We start from the raw sequence: 22,402 nt of genomic DNA on the forward strand, positions 1-22,402 counted from the left end.
TTGATTATGTTTTTTGGACCCTGTATTTATTATTTTGACTGCTCAGAAGAAACATCTTCGAAGTGACATCCTGAGGTGGTGCTTTGCAATAATCTTTTATTAAGCTTTGCTGTGTCTATTCATGGTTATTTTAACTCTCTTATTTTTAGATGGAGGATTTTTTGAGAAGGTCAATGCAGTATCTTTGTGATTGAATTCCAAGAGTACTTAGCAGGGGTCCATGTATATAAGGGTGTTGAATCATTACGAACTGGGAATGCATCCAAGTTCATGCTTAACTGAGAATTCTCTTTAAATATTTAGAAGTGAAAGCAGTCTTTCAAAATAGTCATGTGGGCCTTGGAAGCATAGAAATGGGTGAACACAGCATCCTAGGTACAGCAGCAAAGGTGACAGCTGGGACCTCAGCTTATCATTCCTCCAACCTTGGCTGTCTCCTAATGCTCTTCCTTTTATTTGATGGAGTTCTACTTTCAAACGTTGGTGACACTCATCCCATCAACTTTCATCTGTTCATTTTGTCCTCCCCTGGGCTTTTGTGTGCAAAATATTTGCAGGGCCCGATGTGGTCCTGACCTGGATTTGCATCCTTGCTATGCTACTAGTAGCTACTAGTAGCTAATCTATCTTGAACAAGAAATGTAACCTTTTCAAGTTCCAGGATCTTTACCTGTAAGTAAGAGACCTTTGTACCTACTCCAACATGGAAAATATGTCCAGCAGGGAGAAGTCCCTTGCTAAATGTTAGGTTTTTGTTACCATTTTAAGACCAGTTACCACACTGGATAAGTAAAAAATGATAAGCTGGGGAGAAATATGCAAGGTAACATCTAGATATTTAGAGCAATATGAATAAAAAGTAAATCTGGAAGTAGATATTTACTTACAAAATTAATTTTATTTTGCAAAACTCAACAAATACATGTTCAGATCTGGTTTCTCTTCAAAACATGTGCTTGTTTTTTTAACAAACATGCAAGTTAATTTGGCATGCCAAACATCTTTCTCTGTAGCTCGCCTTGGAAAAATTTTTATCATAACACAAACCAGGGTGCAAATATTGTTCAAACCTATTTACATTTTTACCCTCTAGAATTACATACATTAATATTTATTGGGAGGAAAGCAAAACTGCAAAACGTAGTCTTTGGCATTCACATTTGCTTCAGCAGTATAATTAAAACCTTATATTTGTTTTAAAGATAAACAGTTTGAAGGAAATTTAATAAATCTTGTTTTGGCTCTGCAAAGGAGCCACTATATCAAAGCACTTAACTGGAGCTGTTGAGTTCCTGCTGGTAGAATATTACTTCCAGCCTATTTATTAGCTTTTCTTCCTGTGGCCCAATACATGCTTTTTTCCCTCTACACTGAATGAAAGTACAAAAAGAAAACCATTTCTTTTCTTTTTCCCCCAGCATCATGCAAGGCAAGGCAACACCACAAATCACAATATCTGAATTTACTTTGATTATACTTTAGTTTCTTACACTTAAAATTATTTTGTATTATAATACTTACTTGGTTATCTAAAATCAACATTGTTGATTTTAAACGGTTATAAAGCCAGATTTTAAGAAGCATTTAAAACAATTCATGAACTATGTATGAAAGGAAATAATTGCCTCCAGCTTATTCTTTTGCATTTGAAGTAAAAGAATTTCCAGTATCATCAGTTTACTAGAAAATAAGACTTAGGGGGTCCATATAATTTATTCACATCTTTTTATACATTGTAAACAAGGATAGGATACTTCTGACAGTAGCCTATAAAGATTTTTTAAAATTTATCCTTCAGTATAGAATAAGTGTTAAGGGAGCACTTTAAGCATGATTCTGGTAGGTCTGTTAGGAGCCTATTTTCCAGAAAAATTTTGTAGGAAATTGTTCTGATTTTAAATAAACTAAATTCATAGATTTGTGTTGAGAGAATATTATTTGTGAGGTAAAGTCACTGTATTATCTACGGTCTGATGCACAATGTAGCATGTGCGAAAGAAACTAAAGAGACATCTATTTCAAACTCCAGGCAGAAAGGCAGAATATAAGAGTGCATAGAGAAGAGAGTGCTTTTCAGGTCAGATAGTGAAGGAAGACACAATAGTTACCTAAATCAATAAGTTGTAAGCAACATATAAATATGCAATGCCATTTCACTGAATGTGAACAAGATCAATTAGAAATTGTACTGTGATATCCACATATTTTTGAGAAAAATTCCCAAGCCAGGCGAATGTGGATTGGAATAAAGACATAGGCAGTGTATACCACCATAGCAATAATGGTTAGTAAGATGGTGTTAAACATAGATCGCTCCCAGGGCTCTAAAACAGCACAGCAGCTAATGATTTGGTATTGATAGTAGAGCCAGGAGAAATATTCCTTCACACGCCTCAAATCCATGGTTGGCTCCTTCAAGCTGCAGTAAGTTTGTCCTGTTAAAGAATGTAACGGATTAGAGGATAAGGAACCAAACATAGAATCTCTTTAAAATTTCATGATCTCAGCATGTTAAAATCTTTCAAAGATTTGTTAAAAATCATTGAATATATTATTAATATATGAATATTCTGTAAAATAATACATACTATATTAACTATAAAAATTAATAATATTGTCACCACTGCTAATAATTACTACTAAAATTGGCAGCAATAATACTATTAGTAACAGTAACACCTATCTAAACATGACAATTGTTAGAAATAACTTTAGTGATAATGGTACCTAAAAATTGAGGTTAGCCTCATTTTCCTGAGCTATGTATACAAAGAGAAATAAAAGTGAACCTAAGCACAACTCTGAGGAAGAGACTTTTGAGATAAGGTCAAAGGGATCATTATGAGTCAAATGGATAGAATAGACAGTGAAGTGGGGAGAACAGCCAAGACAGAGGGAACAATATGTGCAAAGGTTGGAGGTGGGAAGAAGTAGGTTGGTTTCGAGGGGCCATGGAGGGAGAAGGGAGCAGGGAGTGTGATGACACTGAAGAGGTGGGAATGGCCAGAGTGAGGCCAGGAGCTATAGGGCCTAGTTGGATAGGTTAACTGTTCTATCTTCAGCCTCTGAGTTAGAGCAATGCTGTGGTGGGTTTGAGAGGAGGAGGCTTTAAGTTCATGTGGTAATGCTGCATTCTGGAGTCAAGTTGAAATGACTTTGGAGCCCAATTATTTCAGAAAATCTGTACCTCTACTCTTCCCTTGGGCATTACTGTTTCAGAATCAACAGTGTACTGAGAACCTGTTTAAAATATTCTTAAATACTCTTCATTTTTACAAATGAGATAATATTGCTTATTTAGAAATATTATTAACTTTTCTGTATATGTTGTGGCTATTTATTTATTTATTTATTTTTGAGAGAGTCTCGCTCTGCCACTTAGGCTGGAATATAGTGGCACAATCTTCGCTCACTACAACTTACACCTCCCAGGTTCAAGAGATTCTCCTGCCTCAGTCTCCTGAGTAGTTGGGATTACAGGCATGCATACTATGCCCGGCTAATTTTTTTTTTTTTGTATTTTTAGTAGAGATGGGGTTTCACCATGTCGGCCAGGCTGGTCTCGAACTCCTGACCTCAGGTGATCTGCCTGCCTCGGCCTCTCAAAGTGCTGGGATTATAGGCATAAGCCACCGCACCCAGCCTTGTTGTGGCTTTTAGAAATGCACTAATTGTCAGGCTCGGTGGCTCACACCTGTAATCCCAAAACTTTGGGAGGCCAAGACAGGCGGATCACCTGGGGTCTGGAGTTTGAGACCTGCCTGGCCAACATGGTGAAACCCTGTCTGTACTAAAAATACAAAAAATTGGCTGGGCATGGCGGTGGGCACCTGTAATCCCAGCTGCTGGGGAGGCTGAGGCAGGAGAATCACTTGAACCTGGGAGACCTGGGAGGCAGAGGGTGCAGTGAGTCGAGATCTCACCATTGCACTCCAGCCTGGGCAACGAGCACTCCAGCCTGGGCAAAAATTCTGTCTCAAAAAACAAACAAACTGCACTAATTCATGAGTAATGTGGTTAGGAGAATTCATTCATTCATTGAATGAATACATTTTGAGTACTATGTGGCTCCTTCTGAATATTAATGGCTTCGGAAAGACTTTATTCTCAAAGGCATTACAGGCAGGAGATGCTCTTCCAGGAAGCAGCAAACTGGACCACGTAACAAACATGCCATGATCGAGGGCCCAGGAATGAGCACTAAGTGGGAGGAAAGGACATGGAAAAATGCTAAGGCATGGTGGGGCAGGACAATAGTCTCAGGTACTAGAGAGGCTGAGGCCAGGGGGAAGGATCCCTTTGGCCTAGGACTTCAAGTCCAGCCTGAGCAACATAGTGAGATCCTGGCAAAAACAAAACAAAACACTCTAAATTAAAAAAAATACATTGATTAACTTCCTGGCTATTGCTTTCTCTATTAAAATTAGAATTCCTTGCTTGGGCAGCCCTAGCCGACACCTTAATGATGGCCTTGAGAAAGACCCTGAGCCAGAGGCACCCAGCTAATCTGTATCAAGATTCCTGAGCCATAGAAACTTCAAGATAATTAATGTCTATTGTTTTAAACTGCTAAAAGCCAAACAATCAATCATTGAATAAAAGAAACAGCAGATAAAAAGCACACCAACATGTATAGAACCAACAGTGGATACATGGTAAGATCTTGATCACAAATACCCCAAATCTGCAATGACTTTAAATCTGGCTGTTTTAAATATACTTCTGCACTGCTAACCATTTAAGCAGTTAAGATTAAAAAAATTTTTTTTTTGCCAGTTACCACAATCTCAGCCCTCTAAGTAGCCAGAACTGACATGTGAAAAGTGTCTCTTGAAAACACTGATTGTCTCTTTTTCTCTGATTCATTTTCCCCTTATTGATGATAAGCAATTTTAAAGACAGTTTGTGTGTCATTTCTTATCATGAGAAGGTGAGAAGAGGGAGAGTTGGTTATTATTGGTGAACCATCTGCTACAATCTATTGTTAGAATGCACACTATTTTTAGGTTCTAGATTTGCTTAGGTAATATATTTCTACCTTCTGTGAGTCAACTTTCTTATCTCCTGTGGGACTATATACAAAATTAAAAGGAAAAAACCACTTTAGACAATTTGATGAGTAATGTGGTTAGGAGAATTCATTCATTCATTGAATGAATACATTTTGAGTACTACTATGTGGCTCCTTCTGAATATTAATGGCTTCAGAAAGACTTTATTCTCAAAGGCATTACAGGCAGGAGATGCTCTTCCAGGAAGCAGCAAACTGGACCATGTAACAAATATGCAGTGATCGAGGGCCCAGGAATGAGCACTAAGTGGGAGGAAAGGACATGGAAAAATGCTAAGAAGAAAGCTAGAAAAAGAGGCTGCATTTGAGGAAATAAGATGACAGAAATATCATGAAATTAATTATCCACTGATAACCTAGAACTAGATGATAGCAAACATTTTAAAGTCCTAAATTTTCACAATGAAATGTGATATTAATCTGTCCACTTCCTTAGAGACCTAGTGCTATATCTCAGCAAAGCTAAACCAAGAACTTGAAATGCTTACTTTATTCAGGCACACCATGCATCTCCTGTTTTTAATTATGTGCTTTTGAAAAGATGACTTTCGATACATGGAAAAGGAGAGAGTAGTTTATTCTTTTTTAAAAAGAAAAGTTTGCTCTAAACTTGATGACTTTAAAAATGTTCTTAGATCTTTCATGAGATTGTGTATTCAAAGGTGGCACTCCTAAGCAGACTGTGATGTGGCTTCAGGCAGGGGTACAGTGGCCTGGATACAGTTTGACTCTGACATGCTGAGACCGTGATAATACCTGCTGTAGCCTGAATGTTTCCATGTTGGAAGTCCACTAAAAGGTTATTTCATAACTGGGAATGCAGAGTAAATGATTATTTCTTATTTCTGATTGTTACTACTCTTTTATCAATGGGTGATGATTTCCCTCTCATTAGATTTGTGTGCGGTGGAGAAGGAGATGAAGTTACATCTCCTCTCTCAGATACAGAGGGAGAAGATTTGAGACTTACAGCTCATATTACGCAGGGGCAGGACTTTGTTCTGGCTTGGATGGAGAAGAAAGTTAATAAATATAACAATTAAAAAAACACGTGGTAACATGAACACTGCTGTATGAGTCACGGAATGTGAACACAGTTGAGGGGAGCTTGCAAGAAAAGTATTGGCTGGGCTTGCTCAGGGAGCTCTTTGTTGTTGTTTTCTGTTTTGGGGAACAGGACTGGTAGGAAGTTAGGTAACTGCAATGAAAGAGGCATAGCAGTTGATTTGGTACAGTGGCATTTACCTTGGAAATATCGCAGAAGATGTGATCCGTAGCCCTCCCCCTGCCAAAAAAAAATTACCCCAAGTTATTGGATTTTCTCATTAAGGAATTTCCTATTCTAAAGGTAGCTAGCTATTCTCCTGGGGAAAAAAAAGACTTGTACATTTTGGTTTAAATTTACTTCTAGAACATCAGAATCAGGGACTGAACAGTCAGAATGGCCTAAAGTTGATTTTTGGGTTAACTCCTTCTCAACTCACTTTGGAACTCTACATCAATCACTCAGCTTCATTTTTTTTTTGTGCTTCATATTTGGAACCTGAAAATCTGAGAAGTGATAAAAGTGTCCTGCCAGTTGCAGAGAGAGATGCTGTGTCTAAAAAGAGACTCTTTCTGTACTCACAGTAGCTTTCTTTGGAAACAGCTTAATATGACTTACTCAAGTACAAGCCCTCCTTTAACTGAGTAATTCATTTGTTTAAAAAATTAGAAATACAGCGATTTCCTTCCAAAGAACACAGTATAGAAAGGGGGATAAAAATGAGTAACTTTACAGTGGAGAAAACTGAAAAGCCCTGCTTCAGCCAGGTGGTCAAGGCCATCAATCATTATTAATCATGTTGATAATAGGTCTTCATGATATGATGTCAAAAAAGACACTTTACCTCTGTGTTCTTCTTCCCAATAGCCCATAGCTCCAGCCTAATCATGAGAAAGGTATCAGACAAATTCCAATAGAGGGGCATTCTACAAGATACCCGACCAGTACTCCCCAAAACCCCCAAGGTCATCAAAAACAAGCAAAGTGTGAAAAATTGTTATAGCCAAAGGAGGCATTATGACTAATTGTAATGTGGTATACCAGATGGAATCCTGGAACAGAAAAGGGACATTAAGTAATAACTAAGGACATATGAGTAAAGTAAGAACTTTAGTTAATAGTAGTATATCAATATTGGTTCATTAATTGTAATGAATATGTTATACTAATGTAAGATTTTAAAGGGGACACTGGATTCAGGGTATATGGGAACTCCCTGTATTGTCTTCTTGATTTTTCTGTAAATCTACAACTATCCTAAACAATGAAGTCGATCCAAAAGAGAAAAGATTAATTAGGAAAGCCTTCAAAGGTCCAGAGTTATCCCTATTCTAAACTCCAGTGAACTTTGCTGATGCTTTACTTCCTATCTGGAAAATTTTTCCCAATAACTATGTACATAGATGAATAATATCCTTGCAAAAGAGACTGGCTTTTAAAATTTCTTAAACACAATAAAGAGGAAAAATACCTCTTACATTGTGATCCATGGTGTATACACACACGCGCACACACACACACACACACACACACAGAGAGTCATATAACTGAAACGAACATCTCTCAAAAGAATACTTTGCAGAGCATGCTGATATTTTTTATTCTATTCTGTTCCATTATATTTATTCTTATCTATTCTAGCTAATTCTACCTTATTTTGTTACTCTCTTCTTTCATTAAAAACATCATGATTGTTATTTACTACATTGATTTCTTAACCTACTAATTGCACCCTGCAGTTGGAAAAATCCTACTTTAAGGCTTAAGTGTTAGCTTCTCTAAGATGTCTCTGTACTGTCCAATATGGCAGCCACTAGTCACACATGACAATTTAAATGTCTAGTGTTTAATAGCTGCATGTGGCTAGTGGTTACCATATTGGAGAGAAAAGATATAGAGTATTTTCAACATTGCAGAATATTTTGTTGGATAGTGCTGTGGACTCTCCATCTGTTGCTTGCACTAGTGAAATAGCCTACCTACTTGTCTCTTTTTTACCTTACGGTCTTCTAAACTGCTGCTAGAATTAACTGTCCAAACTTAACACATTCGTTTCTCTTCTTGAAAGCCTTCACTGGCTCTCCATTTCCTATGAAATAAAACCTTCGTTTAAGGCCATTCACAGTCTCATTTCTTCACCTCTCCAGTTAAATCTCTCAACTCTCCTGCTAAATGCCATTCATTCTAAAGCTTCTATGTTTTCATTCATGCTCTTTTCTTTTCTTGAAATTTTCTTGTGCCCCTTCTCTGCCAGATAAACTCCTATTTTAAGCTATTACTTAAAGAAGCTATTTTAAGGCATATCTTCTATATCCTTTCTTCTGTGAAACATTCTCAGAAGACCCCTCCCCTGCAAAGGAAAATATTATTACTCTCTTTTATGTGTTACCATTGTAGCAACATTTTTAGTTATGCACAGTCTTTTTCCTCACAAGACTATGAGGGCTTTGGGTACTGAGAATGTACAGCATTCATCTTTTTATCCCCAATGTCTGGTTGGTGAGCTGGCCTGTTGGCTGACTGACTGATACAGTTGTAAGGTGGTTGAGGGCAGGAAGCACACTCGAACTTACGTAATATTTCCACAGCACAATGTGGGGATCATAAAAGGTGCTTCTGAATTCTCATTGTCTGCTTTCAGGCAATGAGTTTTAGACAGATTGTTTTGTGAAAATTCAGTACAATCTGTTTTTTTGAAGCATGGAAGGGAGCTGGTGCTAAATTTTTAAAAATATATATAACAAATGCTTTTTTACTTTCTCATAATGTTAAAAGTTCATGGACTCTGCAGGGGAATAAGAAAGACTTATGAATTAGTTTCAAATCCTATTAAAATGGCTCTTAGAAGTGCTTACTCTAGGTGAGTAATAATTTAAGATTGGTAGGTAGAAAAGTGGTTCTAATGGGAAAAATTCCAGGATGGGAACACCTGGACACTTGAAGACTTGAATTCTATTGCAGCTCTTTTCCTCTCTTTCTATTTATTTATTTTATTTGTGTCTTTGGTAAATTCCAAAATCTTCTTGTGTCACAGTTTCTCCATGTGTAAAACTAAGATAATTGATAATTGTCTCTAAGCCTGTTTGAGTGATGTGGTAAGGAGAGTTGGAATGGGTTTTAGCTCTTGGTAGACGTAATAGTAATATTCACAGCAACTGTAGTGTCTTGTCATTACTTGTGGATTGGTAAAACTTTAAGCCACTTGCAAGATTTCACTAAATTACAGACTCAAAGAGTCTTTGTGGAATATAATAGTTACTTCAACAATGGAGCGATTTGTATATTTGATGGGGAAAAAACTGCCCCTTATTTATATTTGCTAATTGAATCATCTAGTACCTTAAAATAAATAAATAAATACACACGTGTTTCTAGTCATGATTGCTACATGGCTTCACTACTTGAAAGGTATTGGAACCTCTAAACAAATGGCCAAATGTTTCTTGGGCAGGGCCACCACATACTATTGTGTGGGCTGTGCACTGCACAACCAATGTGATGGTTCTTGTCTCGGCGGCCCAATCACAAGCTGCATCTTCATGTGAGCACAATTAGATTCACAGAGATACAAAGACATGCAATTTCTTATTGTATCAGAGACATGAATGTGGTTTAAGTTTATCTGATTAATGGGGCAAAACCTCATATTGCTTCTGTGTAAGAATTAGACATAACCACAGTTTATTGGCTGCTCAGTTTCCGGATATCTTGCTCTACATTCTCTGTGGGTGACCCCAATGTTTTCTGTGCCCTACAGAAAATTTCATCCTTGTTTAAACTTTTGGAGGAGAATTTCCTTTTCATCTTAGGATACTCCCTAGCCTTCCTTTGGCAACCAATTCCTCACGTTGACAGCAGAGTGAATACCAGAAGTCAGACTAGAGGTGAGGATTTGGAGTCCAGGTTTTTAGAGGAAGCTGAAAAAAACAACTTAAAAGTTTATGATGAATCAAAGCTAGGGCAGAAAATCAAACAACCATAGGGCAATTAAGGAACTTTCTCTACACATTCATTAGTTGGATAATTTTATAGACCTTCTAGAGAGTAAGAAACAAACCATTGTAAGTCAAAGCACATTATTGCTTTAGGCAGCAAAGTTATTCTAATTAAATTTTATATTCTTATACTTGGAAGTTTACTGAAATAATATACTAGAAGGAAAAAGTCTCACTAACAGTTTAGTCAAGTTGTTGTTGATGCAGTGTTTTGTGTTATATACAATAACAGAATGTTTTGTGGCTACCCGAACTCACCTTATTTTATTTATGCATTTATTTATTGAGACAAGGTCTCGCTCTGTCACTTAGGCTGGAGTGCAGTGGCATGATCACAGTCATTGCAACCTTGAACTCCGGGGCTCCAGATATCCTCCTGCCTCAGCCTCCCAAGTAGCTGGGACTATTGGCACATGCCACCATGCCCGGCTAATTTTTAGAAAACAGTTTTGTAGAGGCCAGGTTGTACTTTGTTGCCCAAGCTGGTCTCAGACTCTTGGCTTCAAGTGATCCTTCCACCTTGACCTCCAATACTGTTGGGATTACAGGCCTGAGCCACTACACCTGGCCCGAACCAATTTTATAGCCTTCCATTTGTATTAACACTAACAGAAGCAAAACAATTAAAAAAAACATGTATTTCTAGTCCAACTATCAATTGGAGTCATTGTGCAACATGGCATGTGTTGAGTAACTGCAATTTCAAGGCAGTCCTTTTTTTTGGTCATCTTCTGATAGAATACAGAGGAATTTATGAATGAAAAACTTCTGGCTGGGAAAGAAAATTTGGAATTTGACTTTAACAAAAATTCTCATGATAATATAGAAAATACTAAATTCAGATTAGATTAATCTCAATATTGTGTGGCTATCAAAAAGAAGAAACATATTTAGAAAATAAAAAGAGTGCCACATACATTGATGCTGAGTAGATATTAGGAGTAGGAAGAGAAATTTGTAACAAGGGAATGGTCTATCTTGTCTTGCTCCTGGTGTCCTTTCACTTTCTAACATAGAAACAGGGTAAGTATCCCTGTTTATTTCTGGCAATACTGGAAGGGAGAGTAGGGCTTCTAGGTCAAGGTTTAGCTACAATGTCCTTTCTTAGGATGAGCTTCTTTATAACTACTTTATTTAAAAAAGAAAAGAAACTTTGTTGTTATATAAAGAAGGAAAAGGGAAAATATATAGCTTCTGAGTGGCTTTTTCCTTTTGAATATACTGTTGCCAAGGGCTGCCAGGTTGTTTTTAGAAGCAAAAATCGAACAAACTGCAACATTAACAATGGCATTAAAGCCACTAAAAGTTGTTTTCTAAGTCATTAAAGGTGTATCCACATTCATAGAAGCATTATTCACAATAGTCAAAAGGTGGAAGCAATCCAAATGTCCATGGACAAATGGATGGAAAAATAAGATGTGGTGTATACATACAATGGAATATTATTCAGCTTTAGAACAGAAGGAAATTCTGGCACATGCTACAACATGGATGAGCCTTCGTTGTTGAAGTGAAATAAGCCAGTCACAAACACTGTATGATTTCACTTACGTGAGGTATCTAGAGTAGTCAAACCCTAGAAACAGAAAAATGATGGTTATCAGGGGCTGGGGAGATGCGGAAATACAGAGTTGTTGTTTAATGGGTATAGAGTTTCAGTTTTGCAAGATGAGAAAGTTCTAGAGATTGGTTGAAGAACAATGTAAATATACTTAACACCACTTAACTGTACTCTTAAAAATGGCTAAGATGTTAAATTATATGTGTAGTTTACCACAATTAAACATTTTAAGAAATCAATGAATAACCCTAAAAATTATGAAGGACTGAAATTTTAAAATAAACTTTAAAACAGTCTGAACAATATTTTTAAAAAGTTATTAAAAGTCAATAAGAGTCTCAAGTTGGAATGGGGCATTACTAGTCTAGCAAAATCACATCGATGTACCATACAAAACTGAGTAAACAAATAACCCCAAAGGTCTTCAAATAATAATTGTGAGGTCCCAATTGGGGTTCCCTTCTTGGTTGTCAAAATAGAAGGGGAAAACTCGGAAGAGCCAAACCCCCAAGAACCTTCCTGAGATGAGAGCTGACATATTTAGGTTTGCTCTTGGCATCAGTGAAATTCTAATAGCTTAATCTTCTACAGTACTTGTGGGAATTGTGAGTTCTGTGATATGCTTAAAAACTGCCTTAGGAAAGACTTGCTTGATGTTTTTTTCTAAGGCCTTTGTTTTTCTTAAGAGCTAGAAGCCTGACCATGAAAAGTTAAGCCTTTTTCTCTTCCCTACCTATTGTTATTACATTTTATGAATCTTCAGCAACTGAAGACCTTTATCCAGTGAATAATTTGAGGGTGAAAATGGTGAGTTACTGCAATATTGATCTGTCAGGAGTACGTTGTTCTCAGAGTTCTTCCAAAGCAAATCTGGTTGTATAAGGAGCTGGTCAGCCAAGACCTTTCCAATAGTGTTTTCTAATACTAATTGTCTGTTTCCTTTTCACTTTTTGGGGTAACATTGAATAGATATGTTTATACAACTTTTTTAAAAAAACATATTTGTCTGTCTCTCCCACTTCTGCTTATTCTTTATTTCTTATTACATTGTCTGAAAGCTGTGGTGATGAGGTCAGTGTTTTTCTTATTTTGGTGACTGACAACATTGAACTTTCATAGATGTGATTTTGTGACAGTAGTAATCTAGCCTGCTGCCCTTTCATTGCCCTCAGTTGACCTGCTTCTGTATCTCATTTATTAGCGCTTTTACAGAAAAGAGTGGAGGCTGGGTGTGGTAATCCCCGCATTTTGAGGGGCTGAGGTGGGAGGATCGCTTGAGCCCAGGATGTTAAGCCTGCACTGAGCTGTGGTCATGCCACTGCACTTCAGGCTGGGCAACAGAGTAAGACTCTGTCTCAAAAAGAAAAAAAAAATAAAAATAAAAAAGGAAAAGAGTGGAGAACTAGGTGGATCAGGCCATAGAGACAGGCATAGCATTGATAAGGTGCTCTCTTTGCCAACCCCTGAATCAAGGGACATTTCCCTGCTTGGTTGGTTATACTGCTGTATTCCAGGTCAGATGGTTTCAGAGGCAGAGGGGAGGTGAGAAGGGAAAGTAGGAGTTTATAGTCAAATTCATGAGTATTCAGTCAAAACATGTTGCTTTAGGCACATAAATTACTTAGATTTTATAATCTTATACTTAGAAGTGAATTATTGCAATGATATACTAAAAGAAAAAACTCTCATTGACAATTTAGCCTAGTGGATTTCTGATTCTCCTGAGAACAGTGTGGATATATTACTGTTGGCTTCATCCTCCTTCACCTGCTCCCAGCCATGCGGCTACCTACATGCTTCCAGTGCAAAGCAGAGGAGTGGTGAGATAAAACGATTTACTCCCTCTGAATAAAGCTGGCTTGTTGTCGGGACGAATGCCAGAGGGAATCTTCCAAAACATAAAAATACTTATATTGGGATATTGTAGTAAGTCGGATATTAGCCGCCCAAACTCTATGTCCATGTCTTGGAAGCAGTGAATATGACCTTTTTGGAAGAAGAGTCTTTGTAGTTCAATTAAGTTAAGGATCTTGAAAAAAGAGCATCCTGTATTACCCAGATTAGCCTTAAATCTAAGGACAACTGTTTTTAAAAGAGAGACACAGAGAAGGCCCTGTGAAGACAGAGGCAAGATCAGTTAGGCAGCCACAAGCCAAAAAAAAATGCCTGAAGCCACCAGAGCTGGAAGAGGTGAGGAAGAATTCTCCCTAGAGCCCTTGGAGGAAGTACAGCACTGCCAACACTTTGATTGCAGACTTCTAGCCTTTGGGAGTATCAGAGAACAAACTTCTGTTGTTTTAAGCTGCTAAATCTGTGGTGGTTTGTTACAAGAGCCCTAGGAAGCAAATACAGATATCTTCCTTAGAAATGGTTGAATCTTATAATGTGATCTCTTTGCAAGGAATAGAAACTTTTTTTTTTTTTTGGAGATAGAGTTTTCCTATGTTGTCCAGGCTGGTCTGGAACTCCTGGAGTCAAGTGATCCTCCTCAATTCAGCTTCCCAAGTAGGTGGGAATATAGGCGTGCACCACTGCGCCCTGCAGAAACAGCAGTTTTCAGTACCAGTGTGGTAGGCAATGGCTAGATGCCTAACTTAAATTATCCCTGTTTTAAAGATGAGGAAACTGAGGCTCAATGTGTCATGAGGGCCATGTGGGGAGCTGGGTGAGAATCCTGCTGACAGGTGGTATGGTGAAGTGGTTACAAGCTTGGGCACTGGTCCTGTCTGGGATTGAATCCCAGCTCTGTTCTTACTAATTTTGTGACCCTGGCCAAGTTACTCAATCACTCTGACCCTCAGTTTCTCCAACTGGAGAATAGGAATAAGATAACTTCATTCACACAGATGCTGGGATGATTAAAAAGTATAAAATATTTAGAATAACACATAGGAAGAGCTAAGTGAATGTCAGCTATTATGATTACTACCACACTATGCTAATATGCTATTGCTAGATTATGACTACCAGGCAAAGAATGAAAGAGAATGGGATCATTTTTAAGGCAGGGCATGTGACTTTTATTGGTTACTAAATTCAAAACCAGTTTTAGAGAGGTTATTCTTCAGACTGGTTTTTAAATTTTGGTGTGGCTGTCATAAAGGAGACAAAGAGGCTTCAGCAACCTCAATGGCACCTGTTCTTTGCTGAATACCGTACAGTGTTCTACAAATGCCAGGCATCCTACAAGTATTTTTGAATTAGTAAAATCAAGACTTGTTATCAATAATGTTAAGGTAATATTGAGGTTTCAAAAATATTTTGAAATGAAGAAACTATTATCAACCATTTCAGAGTTACAAATCTCCTAAAATACTGTAGCAAAAGGGGAAGGATTAGGAAACAATCATTCATAAGATAAATCTATTTCTTTTTATCCACATCCCCTACCCTTGGCTGATAGGTCACTTTTACTATAGGTCACTCACTATAGATTGAATAAAAGTGGACAGGCAGCTAGTAGTATCTAGGTGTTTTTTTTGTAATTCTATTTCCTTTTCTTTCTTTATTAAAAATAAAAGAACCAGAAAAAAATTAATGTTCTATTATAAACATTAGGCATCTTCATTTTAATTGTTAATATTTTTGGAAAGTAGTGTTTTCATTTTACCATATTTTTCTCTTAGTTTGTCTGATCTGGTTAATTAAAGCTTATTAAAACATATATTCCTCTCTTGTACCAAAGGTCTTCAAGGATAAGATGCTGCTCCATTTAAATAAAAGATGAAGGGTGTTGAAACACAAGCAGCCTTTAACCAGTAGACCCATAAATAAGACAGTAGCTGGTGCTATGCAATTCTAACACTGGCACTTGTGCTGGGCTTGGCCTCTTCTAGGCTAGGAGTTCTTAACCTGGAGGTCAAGGACTTGGGGGGAGGGTCCTATGGACCCCTTGCAATGTATGCAGATTTTGCATAAACATTTTTCTGCACATGTTTCAAAGGAGCTTGGAATATCCGTAAGTTGAGACCTCCAAATTACTAGAGCTAATTGCCCCATTTTATTCTTTTGTATCATCTCAAATGCCAATATAATATCTAGTGTATAATAAATGTTTGCTGGCTGCTTAGGAGAGAACTGGATGTGTTAATGACGCCATCTCACAGTGAAAAGGGGCAGATTTCTCAAAGCAAGCCTCCATGATACAATCAGAATTTACTTGCCTAAGAAAGTCCAGGTCTGGGTCTTCAGCCTTGCTCCTTCACGAAATGATCCTGTGTGGGTTACTTCTCCTCTCTGGGTTGCTGTTTCCTCATCTGCAAAATAAAGATTTGAATTAAATAAACCAAAAGATGTCTTCAAATTGTAAAACCATTCTGTCCCATGTAAATGGTCATTAAACAATCTAGATGGATAATCTCTCACGAAAGTCTAGAATGTGTTATAAACACAAGGCACAACAAGCCAGCCTTATTTGAAAAATTATTTTTAGAAAAGGTCACAGTTTGAAGACATGCCATTGGCTAGTGATTCCCCAATCAGGACTATAAAGTGCCACAAGTACCAGGGTTGAGGGGAGGCCCAAGAAGGGACAAAGGGAGGGGCTAAGAACACCCCACCTCACTTCTTTTGGAGCAGACTGCTTTTGATCTGCTCTCTAATTCAGTTTTTGGGTGAGATTTTGTTTGTAGAAAATATTTTTTGACTTTAATTATTAGTTTCTCTTAATATCCATGGGGGGCACAGGGAAGAGATTAGATTAGTCACTATCTATAAAAAATTTGTCTTTAAAATCACATTGGATATAGTCAGAACCACTAAGGCTTATATCTTACTGTGTCATTTATTTGATGTGTCACATCAGGCATGTCATACAGTCTTTCTCAGTCTTTTTCCTCATATATAGAACAGTGCTATTATCTTATGCGTATATTAGGTGTGAGAATTAAATGAGAAAATATCTGTGAAAATGTCTTGGAATTTGTGAAGCATCATAAAGATGGTTAGTGTGTCTTCAGTAGTTAGCCCCAGATTTTTGCACTTTGCCCTGACCATTTGTAGCTTTTTTGTCCATATGAATTAAGTTAAGGAAAGTATGTATGATCAAATTTCCAGATGATCCCACGTTATGGGGTAGGGGGATAAGAGACTTAGCAGATTGCAGATTCTGAGGGTAAAATGGGGAAATAAAAAGGTCCTGTTCTTCCATACAAAAAGACAATTGGTAAAGATAAGATTGGAGAAAATTAGCTTATAAGGAGTTCAGGTAAAAATACTAAGGTTTTTTTATTGGCTTCAAGTTCATTTTAAACCAATAGTTTTGTGATATGACTGCCAAATAAATACATAAGCGGTCCAGTATTCTTACCTATCTATAGAAATATGGTGTCACAGATGAGAAAAAGGGGATATGGCTTCTGGCTTCGATTAGCATTCTTCCTCTAGCTGTTGAAATGGTCACTCCAGCTAGCTAAGCATATCCATAGAAAGCTAGATGGAGAAGTCCTGGAAGGTTTCCTCTGGGAAATGCTGAGAGAAGATTTGGGGGGAGGAATGTGTCACGGAGGTCTTAAAAGATCTAAAAGGTATTAAAGGGTGTTATAGGCTGACGTAGAGGAGAAGATTTGGAACTGTTGTATTGTTTTCAGAGGTGAATCTTAGGAAAAACTTTAAACAATCAGAGCTGTCTAAAAGGGAATGGGTTATGTGGTGAGGTAGTGAGAGCTCCATTAGGAAAATTGTCCAACAGAGGCTAGACAACACCTTCTAAGGGTTGCTATGCGTCAGGAGGCAGGTTTTAAGAAGATATTACTAAAATCTCACCGAATCTAAGATAGTAGTTCTACAGTAGAATTAAATATTCCACTAGAGAATTATTTACTTTGTTAAAATGTTTTTGTCATATTTAAAAAAGTGTGGAGTTTGAAATTGGCAAACTGGAGTTTGCTATTGCATGGTATTTGGATATTGTTTAACCTCTTTGAACATTAGTTATGTCATCAGTAACATGGTGATTATCAATTATTTCTGCATTATTGTGGAGATTAAACAATACAACATTGGTGAAAGATCCTTAGTGATGACTGGTCTTAGTAAGGGCTCAAAGATAGTAACTTTTGTCACAATTATTATTTGTTCCTTCTATTTTCTACATGCATTTTATTTCCTCTTATCTCACAGATTCCTTTTAGGTGATTCTACTGAATCCTTCAGGGACATATGGTATAAGTGGGTGAAATGATAACTCCCATGAGTCTGGTAGAAAGAATTCACCCTGAAGGAAGTTAGCAGATCACAGAGGTACTGTTTTGTATTTGCATTGATGCTTATTTCCTCCTAAATAGAGGTAACTTGTGGAACAGCTTTTCTTTGTTGTTGTTCTAAATTATAACCTGATTTTCCTGCCCATCAAAACCAGAACTAGGCCAGCCTGATTGATTTATTCTTTCTCTGTTCAAAGTTTTAGGCAATAAAACAACCTACTAAAATTTTAAGGCCCAAGCTCTCCATCGCAGAGTAGACATGATATCTGCCGCCTCTAGGCGTAAGAAGGGTTAGTAACTGAACTATTGGGCTCAGTTATGTATGTTTCTATGCCTAATTTTTCTATCAATAAAGTGAACCTAAATCAATTTTACTTAAAATTGCTCTTCAATGGGTGAATTAATAAAGGAGAAGAAGTTTACTATTCTTAGAAAAAGATCAAACACATGAGATCCTGTTCTCTCAAGCATACTGCCAAATATTAAGTAAGAATCTTCCACTTCAAATGCATTGAACTAAGGGACAAATGTATTGCGACTCCACCTCCCCATAACAGACCTTTGGTAAAGAGTTCACATCAAATTTTTTAAGTTGTTAACTTTGTTTCTTAACTACTTTTTGCTTTTCCTTCTAAAAATCAAATTTGTACTCCACAGCATTAACTATTTTAGACTCTTTCCCCACCAAATATGAGAATCAATTTTTTTGATTCTATAAACAAGAAACAAATTAGAATTTATAGCTAATCAAAACTGATAACTGTGAGAGTGGGAATGATCAAGGTACAGCTTGTTATTGCTTAAACAGTTACCTTGTTTATGATGACAAATAATTAGATTAAAAAGCTGCACGAGCAGACTGTGAAATAACTTATTTAAAGGATTGTTAGAGGAACTGGGGCTATTTAACAGATATTATTCATAAAGCCCATGAAAATTGAGTAAGCACTTTCTACAGTATCTAATTTAGTGAGTAGTAGTGACATTATGTTTGATTACAAATGTAGAGTTTAGACAACACTTATAAGAAGTTGTTGAATTTTTCTGTTGCAGCTTTATACAATATGATAGTAATAATAATACGTACAAATGTATGCTTCTTTGTATTATTTACAAATATATATATTTATATCCACTAATATGTATGTATATCATTTGTAAATTTAAAAGTAACCAAATTAATTTATTTTATCATTTCAAAATAAGGTGTCAATTATGTTCTTAAGAGTTTACAATTGCTAAATACTAGATCAGAAAGTTATTTATTTATTTCTAAATTTTATTTCCATTATGTTGGTTCCATTATGTTTAGCTTAAAAGATTTTAGAGAAGACCAAATGTAAACTTTTTAGGAAAAACATTTCTTTATTTTAACTCTTAACCTCACTAGAGAGATTAGGTTCTATGTTATGTGACAAATAATGCTTCTCCATCAATAGTATAATACATTTAAAAAATGCCTCTAGAAATAGTACAGTTAATCAGATTTTCTTGACTATTTGAGTGACAAATACTGACTTTTGTATATTAAATTCAATATTAGTGAAGGTAGATCAGATAAAGATAGTAGCTAAGTCAGAAGACTTTGTTGACAACTTTAAGAGAAATATTGTTGCTATGCTAATAGACTTTGGTTTTTAATCACAAAGAATAAGTTCTTTGTTTATTAATAGTTTTAACTACTGTTAAAACCATACCTGCTCTTATAGAAATAAAGTATCCCCTGAAATATCACAATAAAAATTATAAAATATTATGAAAAATATAGACACCCATAATTTTACCATTTTTAAAAAACTTTGTATATTGTTAACACTTTGGATTTTTTTTCTATGCATGTTTTACTTTCACACTTGGCTGTAATCAAAGTATGTATTTAATTCTGTATTCTGATTTTTTCAATTAATTTTGCTCAAAGGGATTTTGAAACATCTTTACACAGTTTTCTAATCATCTTTCTAATTATTGCATTAGGCTAAATATCAAGGTACCTCAAGATTTATTCCATTCGTGCCACAAACATTTATTGGTCACTACTATAAGCTTGGCATTGTTTTAGGCACTTTACAAAAACTTCTAACCCTGTGCATTCTATGGGAAGATGATACAGGATGTATAGATGGTACATGAAAAAAACCCATAAAATTTCTAATTCAGCGCTATTACTATCCTAGTGTTAAATACTTCAGTTTTTCATTAAGTTGCTGATTATCAGCCAAGGCAGTACAAAATATGTATATATGTTTGTGTAGATCCTATGGCAGGTTTAAATCTATTAAACTTAAACTACTTTTTTTTTTAAATTTCTCTATCTAGATATACAGCAGTCATAGCCTAGTAATAATGCCAGAAAAATTTTGAGACCAAAGGAAAGTTCTGCCTGGATAGTTGATCAGGACAGCTTCTATTTTCAGTGGGCCTGGGCATGTGTGCCAGGCATCACATGCTTTCCTTCATGTGTGATGACTCCCAATTCAGAGATCCCACAGTCATCAAAGGTCCCTATCTGAGTAATTAAAACAAAAATCTTTTTGAGTGAGATTTAAAATTTCCTATGAGGATCCCTTTGGTAGGGGAAGAGCCCAAGCATATTCTCTCAGAATGAAGTAGAAGAAAGCAGCAAAGTTACTGGGTTTCCATATGTTGGACACAGGTTAGCTTTTCATCTCATTTAGTTGGTAATAGATAACTCTATATGAGGAGGCACTATGCTAATTTTGATTAAAGGTCACACACAGAAAAAAGCATTAGATTTTCAAAAGAAACATAATACAACACCCTTAGGTTTAGATAAGACTAAACTTCAAATAAGATACATCCATATATATATATTTTTTTTTTTAATGTTTTTTTGCTTTGTTTTCTACTTCTTCATCAGTGAACATTCATTGGTGCTTATTTCTATGAATAAGTACAATTAGAATGTTCCAGAACATAAACATGAACTGATATTTTGGCTATATATAGGGAATGTAAGTGTGGTATTATTGCCCCAGAAAAGTTGCTTTGGACATGACATCTTGAGCTTTTTTCCTTCTGTTTTTTTTTTAATCATTTTAACTTTCTTGTTCAATAGGCTACTTACATTTATTTCCAAATTCTTTTTTTAGCATTTTTATAGATATTGAACTCAAAGTGATAACTTTAGCTTGGAATTACTAATTGACAACCTTTGATCTTATAATGGAGCTGAAAGAGCAGGGATGCAATACTTAAATAGCAAATTGTCACCTGGAAGCTGCTGTTTTATGCTGGTAATAGTAGTAGATATTTATTGAGCAACTTATGTTTCAGAAGTTTGATAAGCACTTTATATGAATTACTTTATGCAACTCACTTAACAACAATATAAGAGATGCACTACTTCTACACCTGTTTTACCAGTGAGGAAATTGGGGCACTGGGAAATTTTAAAACTGGCCCAAAGTCTCATGGTGAATGCAGAGCACACACTCTTAACCACTCTCTCAGGCTGCCTCTCTGTATAAGGAGTTCTGATCATAGCCTGGCAAATCATTTATCCATCCTTCCAGCCAGCCAGCCACTCAGTCAAGTATTTAGCAAGGTTGTAGCAGGGATATAAACTGTCAATAAGATAGACATGGTCACTGTCCTCAGGCTGCTTTCTAGAGAAGAGGAGGAACAATTAAGCAAGCATCCACACACAGTGTGGTTTATGCTATGATAGGGAAGTGTAAGGTACTCAGGGGCATAGAAGAAGACTCTAATCCAGTCTGGAGGAGGTGTCAGGTCAGCAAATCAGAAAGTTGTTGTCCTTATTCCTGTGTTCTCAGACATTTTGTTGCAAAAGGCATATAACATATCCTCAGAAGGAAAGGCCTTTGAAATAAGGTCCTCTTCAGTCTTGTTACCTGAGTGCCTGCCACATAGTAGCTGCTCAATCAAAATTTGTTGAATGAATGAATGAGAATTCTAATGCTCCATAATAACTCCATTGTGACGGGGTCTTTTGACTTATTTCTAATTTTATCTTTATTCTGAATATTCTTAAACACTTTTCCTCTAAGCCTGAAATAAATGTATCCTTTTGACTTACAAATGCAAGTCTCTGCTCCCTTTTAAGCCATTACTAAAAGCTCTAGTCCAAGAAAGCTGCTGCACCCATTATATTTCACTAGAAAGAGACCTCCTCAGGTCTCCTTTAAACCAAGTGCCCTGAGTAGGAATTCTGGGACAATCTGGTAAAGTGGAGACTGGTTGCTTTTTCCCTCTTTTTTTCAGTTGGTCTGTGGGATTTGATGCTCTGCTCACTTTCCATAGTTCTGAAAGACTTGTTCTCCCTTTACCTGGGCATGATGGCCTGGAAATTTCTCTTACCTTACTTCTCCCCAACACTTTCACTCTTCAAACGGTATTAACTTTGGAGAACTAGTTCTTAATTATTTACCACACAATTCCCTGGAAGACTACAACTCAAAGTGATAACTTTAGCTTGGAATTACTGATTGACAACCTTTGATCTTATAATGGAGCTGAAAGAGCAGGGATGCAATACTTAAATAGCAA

The 22,402-nt window shown here is 36.5% G+C and overlaps 1 protein-coding gene across 3 annotated transcripts in view; it reads right to left on the reverse strand.

Moving 5' to 3' along the window:
• Positions 1-822: 822 nt before the first annotated feature.
• SPTSSB (serine palmitoyltransferase small subunit B) overlaps positions 823-22,402 on the reverse strand; it is a 28,119-nt gene continuing 6,539 nt past the window's right edge. The window contains exons 2-4 of one of the 3 annotated variants that reach the window (XM_058426866.1): positions 15,836-15,928; positions 6,317-6,356; positions 823-2,435 (exon numbers count right to left, since the gene is read on the reverse strand). In XM_058426866.1, the coding sequence (XP_058282849.1) occupies positions 2,173-2,403 (231 nt within the window). In that variant the 5' untranslated portion in view covers positions 2,404-2,435; positions 6,317-6,356; positions 15,836-15,928 and the 3' untranslated portion in view covers positions 823-2,172. Of the gene's footprint in view, positions 2,436-6,316; positions 6,357-15,835; positions 15,929-22,402 lie in introns of those variants that run through there. The other 2 variants (XM_032173938.2, XM_058426865.1) reach the window with 2 other exon arrangements.

Source organism: Hylobates moloch, unplaced genomic scaffold, assembly GCF_009828535.3.
Source record: "Hylobates moloch isolate HMO894 unplaced genomic scaffold, HMol_V3 SCAFFOLD_13, whole genome shotgun sequence".
Taxonomy (NCBI): Eukaryota; Metazoa; Chordata; class Mammalia; order Primates; family Hylobatidae; genus Hylobates; species Hylobates moloch.